We start from the raw sequence: 14,787 nt of genomic DNA on the forward strand, positions 1-14,787 counted from the left end.
CCACAATGTTCACCTTAACAACTTAGTTGTAGCCAATCCTATTGGGACTTGCTCTCCTCAGACATTTACTTCTATGCATTTGGTCCGAAAGTGCAAAATGGTGGTGGAAAGTGCCGTCAGGTAGCAGCGAACTTATGGTGACCCCCTCTGTAGAGTTTTAAGGGAAGAGATGTTCAGACATGGCATGCCATTACTTGACTCTGAGTAGCAATCATGGACTTCCGTTTTAAGGGAAGAGATGTTCAGACATGGTATGCCATTATGACCCTCCTGAGCTACCAAGATCTGACGAGATTGGGCTAGCCTGGGCCATCCAGGTCAGGGCATATAGCAACATAAATTACCTTAATTAAGAAACCAGATTACTCCCCCCCGCAGTATGCATAAGGCTTAACAACAGATTCTTGATTCAATTTTGTTCTTGTCCATCTCCCTGCCAATGTCCAGAGTAAAATAATACACTACAGTTTCATGCTGGTGTCAAACAGTTTTGCCTTTTTCCTCTATGATGCAATTGCTTCTGGAGAAAAATCTATTATCTCTTGTTGCAGCTCAGAAGCACTAGGTTACTTTTGTGATTAATCTGTCCCAGGAGACAGTGATATAGAAAAAAGCCCAAACTGAAATGCTCTAAAATCTTCTATAGCGAAAACATTTTCCATTTCACACACTGTACATACTACAAAAGTGCTGGGCTAGGAGCTGCTGATTTTAATTTTTTTTTTGTAACACTGACAATTTTAATCAAACAAATTCTGAAAGAGCTTATAAAAATCATATAGAAATGTGTCCTGTATCTTCAGGTAGTTTAAATATTTCAGTATCTCTGCTTGCAGCCACATTATTTTTTCTTGTAGTGTGGTAAAGCCTTTTTTCTTCTTCAAAATTCTCCTTTTCATGTATAAAAGATCTTTTTTGCTTTGTTTCTTCTTGTTTCAGCAAAGCAAGCAATCCATTCAAACAGGTGTCGTTCTCCTGTTGACCATGTTAATATGAAGTCCTTCTTTGAATTCCTTTTGAAGGAAATTGTGGACTTGAAGAAAACCAGCATCTTGTTCCATATTGTAACTTGCAGCTGTTGTGACCTTCAAGGGCTCTCTTGACAGTGTGTACATGGAGATTTCATTCACGGGAACAGAACCTGCCATCTTCATGCCAACTGGAGAAATATCCCTGGATGGAGAAGGCTCTGTAGATCGTGAGCTTGATCTGGACCTCCTTCTCCTGTATCTATAGCTTGGCATCCTGGCATAAGGAGAAGAGGAAGAAGTCTTAAGGAACTCCCTCTTAGTCTTAAACCTCATTTCTTTGTTCTTTTCAATATAAATGTTCACAGCTAGAACGCCAACAGTCTCGGCCACAATGAAAGACAAGGCTCCAAAATAAAAAGACCAGCCATAATTGTATTGGTTCTTTTTGTCCTCATCCCGTTTATCACTAGGATCACCTGCATTGCTTGATATGTAGACAATTATTCCTATAATGTTACTCAATCCTGGAAAGAAGAGGAAAAAAACAGTCTCATTAGGAGAATAATGCTTCAGTTAGAAATCATCATAATGAAGAAGAAGAGAAGAAGAGATTGGATTTATACTCCGTCCTTCACTACCCAAAGGTGTCTCAGAGTGGCTTACAAACTCCTTTCCTTTCACCTCCCCACAACAGACACCCTGTGAGGTAGGTGGGGCTGAGAGAACTGACAGAGACTGCTCTTTTTTCAAGAACAGCTCTTATCAGAACTATGGCTTACCCAAGGTCATCCAGCCAGGTGCAAGTGGAGGAGTGGGGAATCAAACCCGGTTCTCCCAGATTAGAGTCCGTGCATTTAACCACTACACCAAACTTAATCACTACACCAAATGATGATTCGTAGCATTGGATCATAAGACTTAACCATCATATAGCAATAGAGGGGCAAATTAGAGACCCTAATTTAAGCAATGTCCTCTTTTAGATGAGGAAGCATCCAAGCAGACCTCTGATACTGATGGTGATCATTCCCAGAGACGTTCATGGCCGAGAGTGCTGCCATCACAGGCAGTCTTCAGACAACACTAAAACCAAGAAGTTTCATAGTTTAAGTAGACAACAAGTCTCTGCAATTCAAGGACCTTAATATGAGTGCAACAATTGGCATTCTCTGTCCCGTACAGTGTGTTCACAGTATAAGCTGGAAAATAAGTTATTCTGAAAACTTATAAGTCACAGTACAGCATGGATCACATGAAGGATGCCTGCAGCCAAGGAACTGGCAGCTTAGTTAATGTGTAGCCAACACCCAACTCTTCATTACTTCTTGGTACTGAGTATTACAGTGGCAACAGAAGCCACAACAGGCTGAACTCTCCCTTCTATGCAACTTCTGAAGGTTCAGCAAATTGGTCAGTTGCTTCCTGGGCCAGATCCAAATCTCTATTGTTGCATAATTTTATCATTCCTTGCATTGAATTATTCCCATATAATATATGCATTATTAATGTATCAATAAATCAACATCACACACACACACACACTCTATATATATATATAAATGTAAATCCATTGCATAAATGACCTATACAGCATACATTCACAATATTCATAAATTTACACAATCAACAGTACAAAGCACAACGCCAAAAACACTGGCAAAAACAGCCCAAGCAAATGAACCTCCACATTCAGAAGCGCTAAACCTCTGAATCCCAGAGCCAGGAGGCAACATCAGGGGAAGGCCTCGGTCTCTATGCCCTGCTGTTGGCCCTCCAGAGGAACTGGTTGGCTGCTCTGTGAGACAGCATGCTGGACTAGATGGGCCACTGGTCTGATCCAGCAGGGCTCTTCTTATGTTCTTGAGAAGAAGAAATGAGACAGGGAACATTTGCTAATCCATAGGCAGTGCCTACTTTGCCCACTCCTTTGCCTCGGGGCCCTCTTGTGCCACATTATGTTGTAGTTCTTCCCAGCCTTCAGCTGGCTGCACAAACTCACTCCTAGCCCTAGGTTGTAAAACAACTTTTCTGTATCCACAACATAAGCTTTCATATGTCAGCTTTCTGATATCTGAGATTTATGAATGAAAAGTACAGAGCAAATTAAGGAAAATCACATATTCTGGTGGTGTACAGAGAATGCCTCTGGCACTGACTGGAGGAAAAGGTAATGTTGCTAAGGGAGCCAAGTGGTTTGCCAGTCCAGGTTCTCTATCCCCTTCTATAATGCATCTCTTCCTACATTTTGGACTCTTTCTCCTACATCTGTTCCTGCCTTGGACTTCCCCAAACCTCTTGTATAACTAGGAAGAAGAATGTAGATGGCAGGGGTGGTGTTTCTGTTAAATGCATTTAATCAACTGAGTTTCCTTTCCCCTGTTGTGCTAGGCTTGGAGATCTATTTCCTTTTCCCGCCCCACCCATAACTGCCTCCAGTTGCCAGCAAAGGATTACTTTCATGGATGGCAACAAGTATTAGAAGGGCTACTTTGCTTCCTTTATGACCATAGTCTGCAAATTACATTTAGAGGAACCCATGAAATGTATGAGACAGGGTTTCTCAAAGATGATAATTAGCAGCCTACAGGCTTCCCTGACATATATCTTGCTCACTACTATTGCCGGTCACACGCAACATTAGCCACGCAAGAGATACGGAAGACAGGCGGAGTTTCCGGGCGCGATCTCACCAGCACATCTGGGGAGCGTAGCGCTTCTGTGGCACAACCGAGGCTTCCTCCCGAAACCGCGCAGCAAAAAACTAGTATGCGCATTCGTAGTGAACACAAAAAAAGAAAACTAGTTCGCCGCGCCGCGCGCTTCTTCGTTGCGCGCGGGCATGTGTTGTGATCGATGCCTCTCCGTAACCACAGAAGCTCCACGGTACCTCCACAGAAGGTATGATCGCTTTACTGCGTGTTAGTTTGCCCCAGGGCAAACAGCCACGCTTCCCCCCCGCAGTTTCCTGCCCGTGTGACTGGGGCCACTATTGATTTTCCTGCAAAACAGAGCTACAGATAATGTTGCATCCATTTTAAGCTAGATCTGCATGTAGTGCAATATCCAGTGGCATGTAAATCCAGCCCTAGAGCTTCATTCTTTTCAAATCCAGAAGCTAGCTTTAACTATGGTCTGAAACATGGGAGCTACATATATTTTTAGCCATGTATAGCCCTCTTTCTGCATTATACAGTGAGGATGTGTAAGGGAGAATAGGGTAGCTGGGAATTTGGGTAGATGGAACTAGTGCAGAAATGAGCAATGTCAGACATGTTTTAGTGGTGATTTCACTGCTGTGACTCATTTTAGGGTAGGGCATGAGCTATTTCTGAGTCCTAATCCTCCAGGTGAACACCAGTGTTCCAGAGCACAGTTCATACAGGGTGACAAAAAGATCCGACAAACCTGGACAGTGCCCATGTGATTTGGGATATGCTCTAGAAGATGCCCTGCATTCCTTTGCAAGGGGTTCCACATTCAATTTAAACTGCTTTTCTAGGAGTCATTAAGATGACGGTTCCTCCTTTGATCTGGGGATAGGCGGCAGCTGAATGCTGGATGGGAATCCCCACCCATTGGGTCCTTCTACCCTTCTCATTCCATGTATGCATTTAAACAGGAGGCCTGGGCCAGAGGCACAAGCCTCTTGGTGTGAGCTGAATGGCCAGAGCACAAGGGCTCTTGGCCTAGGACACCCAGGTGGTATATGCTACAAGTGGAAGAAGGTTCTCCCCCCGCCTTGGGGAGAGAGAGAGTTACACCATTTACTTACCTCGAAGCCAGGAACTATTCTGACATAGAAAGCTGTTGAACACCCCTAACCTCAGCACATCATGACTATATCCTGGACTGTTGTATGGCTTCTCTGTGGATACTAGAATGTTGATTGTGGGGTGTTGGGGAGGTTTATTAGTAGCAACTGGGAGAAATCTTTACGTGGAACAGGATGTTTGAGGAGTGCATTATTTCAGTGCAAAAATGGGAGCTGTTAGTTATGGGGTGGGATTTATCAAAGATAGCCAGTGTTTGACAAGGATGCTTGCTGTCTGTCTGATTTCTGTAGCATCCCAAGAGTCGATGATACCAGGGCCCCTTTTTCCTTCACGTCTACACTAATATTGTACAACACCAGATCAGTGAAGCACAAAACTATACACCTCTATGAGCAGGCTTGCTTAACAGAAACATAGCTAGAAGAAAATGATGTGGTGTGTCTGTCCCAGCTAACACCCCCTGGGTATGCTGTCCTGTGCCAACCACATACAACTGGCTGATGGAGAGATGTGGCTATTATCCCCCAATCAGTCCATCAACTTCCATGGACTTCCAGTGAAAACTATCTCTGGCATTGAATGTATGCTCCTTATACTAGGGATTGAAGACAGATTAGGCATTATTCCTGTCTACCAGTGACTTAGTTCCCCAGTGGGCACCCTTTATGAGTTGGCAGAGGTATTGTTGGATGTGGTACTGGGGACTCCTAGACTGATTGTTCTGGGGGACTTCAATATCCATGACAAGGATACCTCACCAGGCTGGGGCCAGGATATTATTGTCTCTTTGATGGCTTTAGGTCTCTATCAAATTGTGATGGGCCCAACACATGAAAGTGGTCACATATTGGATTTAAGTTTCTTACACTGAGCAATTGAGGGAATGCTTGGTTTAGGGGTTAGAGATTTTACCTGAAGCATGGTTTGACCACTAGCTCCTTAAAGCCAAAGTGAATGTAGCTCCAACACCCCACATGAGAGGGGGCCAGGTTGAAATGGTCTGCCCATGGAGGCTCATGAATCCTACTCGATTCCAGAATGCTCTGGGGGACTTGAGGATCCCAAACACATGCCCAGCTGAGGCAGCAGGGGGAGTATGGAACATGAAGCTTTTTAAAGCTATTGACAAGTTTGCCCCTCTATGATCACTCCTGCCTCTGGGGCAGAAACCGCCCCCCTGATTTACTATGGAACTGGGTAACCTGAAGAGGGCCAGGGGACATCTAGAATCTTATAGATTAGTTCAGTTTCAGAAACCTTTAATGGCATAAAATGTAATACTCTTATAGATTATGCTATAGAGCCCATTGGCTCTATGAAATGGCAGTCAGGGCGGCAAAGAAATGTTACTACTGTGCTACTACAGCATCAGCTAGTTCATGACCATCCCATTGTTCAAGGTAGCTCAGTAACTGCTGATGCCAAAAACTGAGCCTTTGTTGTCTCAGGAAGAGAGAATTAGCTGTGATACTTTCGCCAAGTTTCTTGCTGATAAAATACCAAGAATATGCCTTGATCTGGATGCCTAATGCACTGTCTAGTCTATTAATGGATTGTTTTGACCTAATTTCCATGGATGTCGACAAGATCCTGGGATCAGTAAAGGGTACTACTTGTAGTTTGGATCATTGCCCATTCTGGCTGCTAAAATCACAAAGACCACATCAACAAACCCTTAGTATCTATTATAAGAATATCTTCCCTCAGCCACTCAAAAAGGCAGTTATCCACCCGCTATTTAAAATATCATCCCTACAGAAAAAATGATGTGGCAAATTGTCACCTTGTCTCTAAATTGCCCTTTCTGGGCAAAATGATTGAGAGAGCAGTAGCAGACCAACTCTAGGTCTTCTTGGATAACTCATCGGCTCTGGACCTTTTTCAGTCTGCTTCAGCCTGGGCTATGGGACACAGAAGGCTCTGTTAGCTTTAGTTGATGATCTCCATCTGAATGCAGACAAAGGCCATGCCTCTTATTTGCTCTTACTGGACTTATCTGCAGCCTTCAATACAAGTAGATCATACCATCTTGTTGAGGCACTTGGAGGCAGAAGTAGGTATCAGGGGATGCACACTGAACTGGTTCAAATTATTCCTCATGGCTTTGACTCAAAGAGATGCTATTGGAAACCAGTTACCATCTGTGTGGGACCTATCTTGTGAAGTTCCATAGGATGCAATTCTATCCCCTATGCTTTTCAATCTCTGTGTAAAGCCCCTAGGACAAATCACTTGTAGCTTTGTGGTTGGTTGTCATCAAAATTCAGAAAAACCTCAGCTGTATATATCTTTAGCCAAGTCTCCTGGTGATGAGGTACAGGTCCCAAATTGCTGCCTGGTTGCTAACTGCTGTGGTAAGTTGGCTAAGACTGAAAAAATTGAAACTAATTCTGAAAAGCCAGAGGTAATGGTGGTTGCAAAGGTGGAGATTTTGAAGGAGATTGTGCTCCCCACTTTTAATGGAGTTTGGCTACTCCCACTGACTTAGTTGAGAGCCTTGGGGTTATACTGGATCCAATGCTATTGCTGGAGAAGCAAGTTAATGCAGCTGCAAAAAAGGCTTTATTCCAACTCAGCCTAGCCCAAAAGATGGCCCCTTAACTTGATATGACTGATCTGGACACCTGGATCCACGCCACAGTAACATCAAGACTACTGTAAGGCACTGCACATTGGTCTCCCCTCAAAATCAATTCAGAAACTCCAACTGGTGCAGAATGCTGCAGCTCAGTTATTACTGGGAGTTAGACAAAGCATGCATATTATTCTAAAGTCATTCCAAAGGCTGCCCATCAAATACCAGGCTCAATTTAAGGTATTGGCTATTGCATACAAAACCCTTCATGGCCTTGGACCCTCATATCTGCAAGACTGTCTCTCCCGCTACGCACCTCCATGACAGCTTTGCTCATCTGAGCAAGGTTTTCTGCAGATGCCAACATGGAAACGAGCAAAATCAACAACTGCCTGTAGGTGTACCTTTAGAATAACTGCATTGTGGCAGTTATACGAAGGATGCAAGCATCTCAGAAAAAATTGATGCTAAAGACAAGATGGTGCAGAGTGGTTTGTGAGTGACACAGGCTACAATGCCAGTAATGTTATGCAAATTCCAAGTCAGCATAATGATCTTGGTTCCAACTTCATTGCTCAGCCTAGCCTACCTTACAGGTTCATTGTGAGGATATAATGAGGGGTGACTTTTTGGGTCATCATTCCACCGTCCCGTACAAGTTAAAAACTGAAGTTAAAAACTAAAGCTGAAACACATACAAAATAAAAGATACCACGTTAGAAACAACATACCTGCTGCAACAAAAAGAATCCCAGCACTGAGGATAATGTTGTTTTTGCTGCTATAAATCCTCCCAGCTCCAATACAGAGCCCTCCAAGTAACAGTAATACTGTACTTAGTATAGGAAATACACTGGAGGCACGGACAATACCTGTGAGACAAAAAGGAGGAATGCTCTTAGATTATTTTCATCCCATTACAATGCTTCTGTGGCATACCCACATGCATTGGCAATATGTGAATAGCACACACATTACTGTGCTTCTGTGCCACAGACACACATACACACACACACACACACACACACTACAGTTATCGTATTTGTTTGGGGGAGGGGGGGAGGAGGGCAGGGCAAGAGGAAGACTCCATACACTAATGTGACAGCCTCCGCAAAAGCAACATGCCTTCTCTTTGCTTTTCTGAAAGCATTCTGCAATTTTTGCTGGGGAAAAAACCCTGGGTATTATTACCATAATCAGCTTCCCAAAGCAATTCATTTTGTGTGGAAACATACTCTGACAAGCTATTGGCGAAAGAGGCTATAAAGAATAACCCACAAATTAATGCAGGCAAGAACAATGAAAAATGTACGAGCCAGCTACCGACTGTACAATACCACACAGGTGGCATTAAGGACAGCCACTTCACATATGTGAATCTGGATGGATGAGTACCACTTATTCATTCTCACACTGAATAGCAACGAAGCCAAAACGCCCTGGGTTTAGAACAGCATCTAAGAAATATTTATTTTTTTCTGCATGAGCAGTAATTGGGATCATTTGTCACTCATTTATTTACTCCTGTTGAACAATTTGGCCTCAACCACATCATTCCATATAATCACTATGCTTTTTCTAAGGCTTCTTTCTGTCTCAGGAAATAAATTCCACCATGAAACTGCCATGGGGAAGGGTGGAGATCAAAAGGGCACACGTGACAGTGAAAGACAAAAAGAAGAGAGAGGAACAATAGCAAAGACAGACATAGAAAAGGAGGAAAATATAGGGGAGATAACCTTTGCTAAAGAGGGCAATACTTCAAAGTTTGAGGGAAGATATACTTTAAAACAGAGGTCCCCGGTGTGGTGCCCGTGGGTGCCATGCTGCCCACCAACACCTTTCCTGGTTCCTGCCAGGTGTTTTTAGAAAGTGGGTGGGGCCAGGTGGGACTTCTGCCTAGCAAGCCTTCTTATTGGCCACTGGAAATTTGTTCAGCTGTGCAGATGCTTTTAAAATGTTGCTTGGGCAGAAGCTGCCACCATGTCACAAGGATCTTCACTGTGTGACTGAAGGAGAGCTGTGGCAGCTATTTTTGGCTGGTTATCCCTCCTGCGGCAGCCATTTTGTGCATGCACCCACAACGATGAGTCAGAATTCTAAAGGTACCCACAGCCTGAAAAAGGCTGGGGATCCCTGCCTTGAACACAGGAATACATCATAACAAGAGAGATCAGTACACTGAGGATACCATGGTGTTTTTGCAAAGACTTCTTTTGGGTGGAATTTACCTCAGGTTAATTGTCATATTCCTCTCTATTACTCTGAAGGAGAAACTGCAGTTACCTCTGCAAATCCTCACTTATTCCCAAGTGCATCTCCTTATGTCACTGTTTAGAGAAATGCTTGCAACTACCTGGAGGCAAAACAGCTGTTATCTCTTGGCATGGCATCCCAGGGGTAAAATGTATCATGTTTACAAAGCCAAAAGGTATTTTAAAATGGCTGAAAATGGCCATCAGCAAGCCTGACTATTTTATGCCCTGTTTGTTCCTTATACAGCAGGACAGCAATTGTTCTTTGTGTGTGCATGTGATAATGTTCAATTAGCAGAAATCAATAGTGAACTTTGCCCTGTCATTCACCATCTTGCCACATGTTAACAGAATGTAACAAGTATGAAGAGTTCCACTCCTAAACTGACTTTTAGCTATGTTAAAACGCATAAATTAAAACATACGTAATGGCTGCAAGGACCAGCATCCTGAATTATATGAAATCTGAGGGGAAAAATCATCTCAAGGATAAATAAAATATCTACTTGCCTCAAGAATTTATTGCCAAATAATATGATGGGAGTACACATGGCATGCTTAGAATCAAACTGGAATTCTGTGGGTAAGTCCACTGATTGAACCCAGACTTCTGTCTTAGGTTCCTGACTGTTCCTCTAGTCAGGGATGATACTTTGCCCCTTCTGGTAGCAACATACACAACTATCTATCACACACCTTTGCTACAAAAACTTCCGGGTGGCCTAACAGTAAAAGAGGCATTCTCTACTACAGTCCCACTCACTCCACAGATCACAAAGAGCCACATTCAGAACTAGGGATGGGCATGAGCCAGATAAATGGAGGTTTGTGAAGGTTTGTGGGGTCTCACAAATCAAAAACTTTGACAAACCTTTCTGTTTAATGCACTGCATCAAGGTTTGTGAAGCAGCGCGGCTTGTAGGAGGGCCTGGCGAGATCTTGTCCATGGGGTCGTGAAGAGCCGGACTCGACTGTGCGACTGAACAACAAAACCGCCACTGCAGCACAACTTGCAAGTGAACTCAGAAGGCATTGCCTTCTCCAAGCCACCTGGGAGGTTCGTGGGGGCAGGATGGCATGAACTGAGGTTCACAAACCATGAACCGGGCCCAGTTTATGATGAATTTCAGTTTGTAATTCAGTTCATCCCATCCCTATTCAGAACTCCAGTCAAGCAAAAGAGCCACATGGTGTATGCCCTGACCACCACCCAAAACGTGCACAAACAATAATATACAGGGGTCTTTTGGAGCCGGACCCCTCCGGAGCGCTGCTCCGGCAGCCCACGTGGTGGCAAGCCCCGCCCCCGGGTTCCCTGAGCTCGCGCAGCAGCGCTGCGGCTCAGGAGAGGCCTGGACAGCCCTGCCCCCGAGCTTGCGCGGCAGCGCTGCGGCTCGCAGGAGGCCCGGAGAGCCCGCGGGTCTCCCAAACAGGGCCCGGCCCTCAGGGGTGCCAAACTGCACCCCACCCCCAATGAGCTGCTGCTGCCCTGCGTGCGGCCGGACCGCAAGCGCACCTCGCCTTGCTCGCTGGCTTGGCGGCCTGGCTCCGGCGCCCAGGCAGCGCAAGGTGCGGAGCCCTGTGGAGCGCCACAGCCGGGAGGCCCCTTCTCCTCGCTCTGCACCCCTCCCCACGTGCCTGGGCAAGCCCGGGGTGGTGGCGAGTGGGCCATGGATGGGGTGCCGCGCTGAACTGTGCCTCCCCCCGCCAAATGTCATTAAAGTTGGAGGCCGGAGCCGGCCGGCTGCAGCTCACCCGCTTAGCGCCCAGGCGCTTCTCCCCCTCCTCCGGAGGAGCACCCACACCCGCTGGCTCCTGAGGAGCCTCTGGCATCCAGGCAGCAGCGGCAGTGGCTGAGCAGGTCCTCTGGTGCGTGCTGGGCACCCACCTCCCGAGTCCACCCCCCTCCTCCCGCAGTCCGCCTCCACGAACGGAGCCAAGCTGGTGGCTCAGGGGCTCAGTGGCAGGGGAAGTGCAGGAGAAGAAAAGAGACTGCTGCGCCACCGCTGTTGCCTGGAGCACAGAGACAGACTGGGGGGGACCGCGAGCAAGAAAGGAGCTGCTTCCTGGCTCTTCCGCCAGACTTGGCTTCTCCCCCCTGGCAGCAGTTGCCGCCGCTTCACTGGCACCCAGGGGCTCAGGAGCTGCTCGCAACTCAGCAACCAGGGCGGAAAGTGAGACGTAGCGTGGAGCTTGGCCGTGTCATCCCAAACCGCTAGGATGGTGACCAACGTGCAATTGGCCATCTTCGCCAACATGCTGGGTGTATCGCTCTTCCTGCTCGTCGTCCTCTACCACTATGTGGCCGTCAACAACCCCAAGAAGCAGGAGCGACGATTCCAACCCCCCTTCCCCCCCAAAGCAGAGACCGCCAGCGTCATGCCCCAGCGAACGACAACAGCCTCTTCCCTGCGCCCTCGGACAAGAACGAGCCACCGCTCTTCCGCCAGACTTGGCTTCTCCCCCATGGCAGCCGTTGCCGCCGCTGCTCCGCTGGCACCCAGGGGCTCAGGAGCTGCTTGCAACTCAACAACCTCCCTTCAGTGCCAGGGGGCCAAGGAGTGGAGAGGGAGGGCTTCCCACTTGCTCGCGCGCTTCCTCCCTGCTCCTCCTCGCTTGCGCCTCAGCGCAGCGGGATGAGGTCACTTGGGGGCTGCTGAGGTCAGCCAGGCTGATAAAAGAAATTTCCCCTTTTGGCCTTGCCTCCCCGCCGGCTCACCTCGTGCGTGCCCCGCGCCACTCCGGCCCACCGCCTGAAGCACTGAAACCCACCGCCTTAAGCACTTCATCTGCGCCAGGGAGGGCGAGAGGTAGGAGAGGGGGGCAAGGAGGTGGCCAGCTGGGGAGGTCTCCAGGCCCCACAGGGAGGTTGGCATCTGCCACTTCCCGAGACACACTTCCGGTGATGTCAGGGTGTGTGGCATATTCTAATGAGTTATGGTAATGAGCTCTGACAGCTCTTTTTCTACAAAAAGACCCCTGAATATAACTATAATATTAATTTTAATTACCTCTGAGCATGGTCTTTCCCCATTATTGGGAGTTTTTGTTTTATAGATTAGCACTCAAAAGTGGTATGCCCCATTCCACCACCTCATTCAGCTGCATATGTTGACCCAGCTTCATATGGAGAACTGCTACATCTGTGCAACCATGATATGATAATCATGGATAAGTGTTTTAAAAATAAAAGCTTTATCTTGAATGCATAATAATGATGAAATGATTCCAACTTCTAAAGAATTGCCTAGTTTCATTAAACATGGGGTGAGTGCCAAGAGGAACAGTGCTCAGAAGAGCCACAGGTGGCATGTCAAAGAGCTCCAGGCCACTGAGCGAGTAGCACTGTCTATTTGTGAGGACCCTGCCCCCTCCTCCAGCCAAGGCTCCTTAGATAGTAGGGTTCCCTCTTATTTTGGATTTAGTTTTTTTAATAGGTACCCCCTCTTACAAACAAAGTGCCAAGGGGCTCTGAAACCTGGGGAGTCTCATAAAAAGCAACTGGGTTTGGCTATGACATTGGAAATTCCCAGGAATGGAGAGGAAGAGAGTGCTGGAATTAGAAACTGATTAAGTGCAATCTCCCCAGCTCAGTGGCATACAGTTTGGGTGAGAGCCAGTTTGGTATAGTGGTTAAGAGCAGGGGACTCTAATGTGGAGAACCAGGTTCAATTCCCCAATCCTCCACATGCTGGGTGACCTTGAGTCAGTCACAGCTCTGTCAGAGCTCTTTCAGTCCCACCTACCTCACAGGGTGTCTGTTGTGGGGAGAGGAAGGGAAGACAATTGAGAGCCGCTCTGAGACTCCTTTGGATAATGAAGAAGGTGCCAATCTTATTCCAGTAAAAAACCCAATAAAGGTTTCACTGCACATTGTAATCTGTGGCAAGAATGGGCCAGCTGTACATCCCACTGTGCCTCCTATGTGTAAAAGCACGACACTGCACATTGTAATCTGTGGCAAGAATGTGCCACCTGTACATTCCACTGTGCCTCCTATGTGTAAAAGCACAATGGTAAAGACCACAAGACAGGAGTAGGTCCAGGTATCTAGAACTGGGGAAAAGTGGAAGCTTATCCTTCATAAAAAGGCGAAATTAGCATTCAGGCCTTGCTGTCAATTGAGTCCAGCAGGCACATACATGCCCACTAGTTCTTTAAGCTAGCTGTAAAAGGTGCAGCCTGAATATCTTATGGCAACATCAGAAGTGAAAGAAGATTGCTTCCACCATAGTTGCACCTGCTGTAATCAGCAGAAGAAATTGGTCTCACTCATCATGCTGTCCAGCATCAGTTCTCCTATTCAGGCTAGCTTTGAAATTGCACTACAGTCTAATGAAAGCATTCCAGCAGCGTGATAAGTGGTCTGATGCTTGTTGAATCTTTGTGCAGGAGAGAAGGGAAAGTTATTTTTTTTTGGGGGGGGGGACCATATCACAAGTTATACTTTTAGTACAGAGGCAGAGTGTGCCATATTTATGCTGCTATACAGATATAAAATGCAAAATGCAACTGCATTTGTCATTTGTGTTTTATTTCGCTAGAAGCATAGATGGTTAAAGCCAGAAAATGAAAGATGGCTCTGGCAATTTTGTCTTCCATCACAGGGTTTCCTTTTATCCTGTTCTTCACTGAGCAGCCCCCTTTTTCTTTTTCTTCTTTGTTTTTCTTTGGCTGTCTCACCCAGCTATTTGAATTTATATTGTTAGAAGATGGTGACCCAGCCTATGGAACTGAGGGGAAAAAACTAAAATCCTTCTTTTCGTCCAGGTTTGATAATGGCACACGGGAGGCTGATGATAGTTCAAAAATAACAAACTGATTTATTTAACTTTGAGAGGAAGTGGTCAGGTATGAATCAAGTTTAGGACTTATAAGGTGAACAGGCAATAGGAATGAGCTAACGTTGTATAATAATAAACATCAGTAACAAGTAACTTTCTGTTGTTCAGACAGGTCTTTAAAACTTGAGGAGAGAGGTTTCTTGGCAGTTTTTCGTACATAAACTAGCCTAAGCCTAAATTGGTGAAGACAGAAACATTCATACAAGTTCAAGTTTCCTGCCTTATCCACTGGCTAGGGATCACCCCCATCTTCTAGGACCTATTCCCCTCAGATTTGTTATGGATGGGTTAAGCTTGCCACTTCCCTAACTCAAGATCCTTCCTGATCCTCTTCCAGTCTCTTAGACTTAGCTATCCTTCCCAGCAAAC

The 14,787-nt window shown here is 46.0% G+C and overlaps 1 protein-coding gene across 1 annotated transcript in view; it reads right to left on the minus strand.

Annotated features, from left to right (window-relative positions):
- Positions 1-956: 956 nt before the first annotated feature.
- Positions 957-14,787, minus strand: part of CACNG4 (calcium channel, voltage-dependent, gamma subunit 4) — a 112,890-nt gene continuing 99,059 nt past the window's right edge. Inside the window, exons 3-4 of the mRNA XM_015408314.1 lie at positions 8,051-8,191; positions 957-1,495 (exon numbers count right to left, since the gene is read on the minus strand). Of these exons, the coding sequence (XP_015263800.1) occupies positions 957-1,495; positions 8,051-8,191 (680 nt within the window). The remainder of the gene's footprint in view (positions 1,496-8,050; positions 8,192-14,787) is intronic.

The sequence above is a fragment of the Gekko japonicus genome, unplaced genomic scaffold, assembly GCF_001447785.1.
Source record: "Gekko japonicus isolate JY-2015 unplaced genomic scaffold, Gekko_japonicus_V1.1 scaffold421, whole genome shotgun sequence".
In the NCBI taxonomy this organism is placed as follows: Eukaryota; Metazoa; Chordata; class Lepidosauria; order Squamata; family Gekkonidae; genus Gekko; species Gekko japonicus.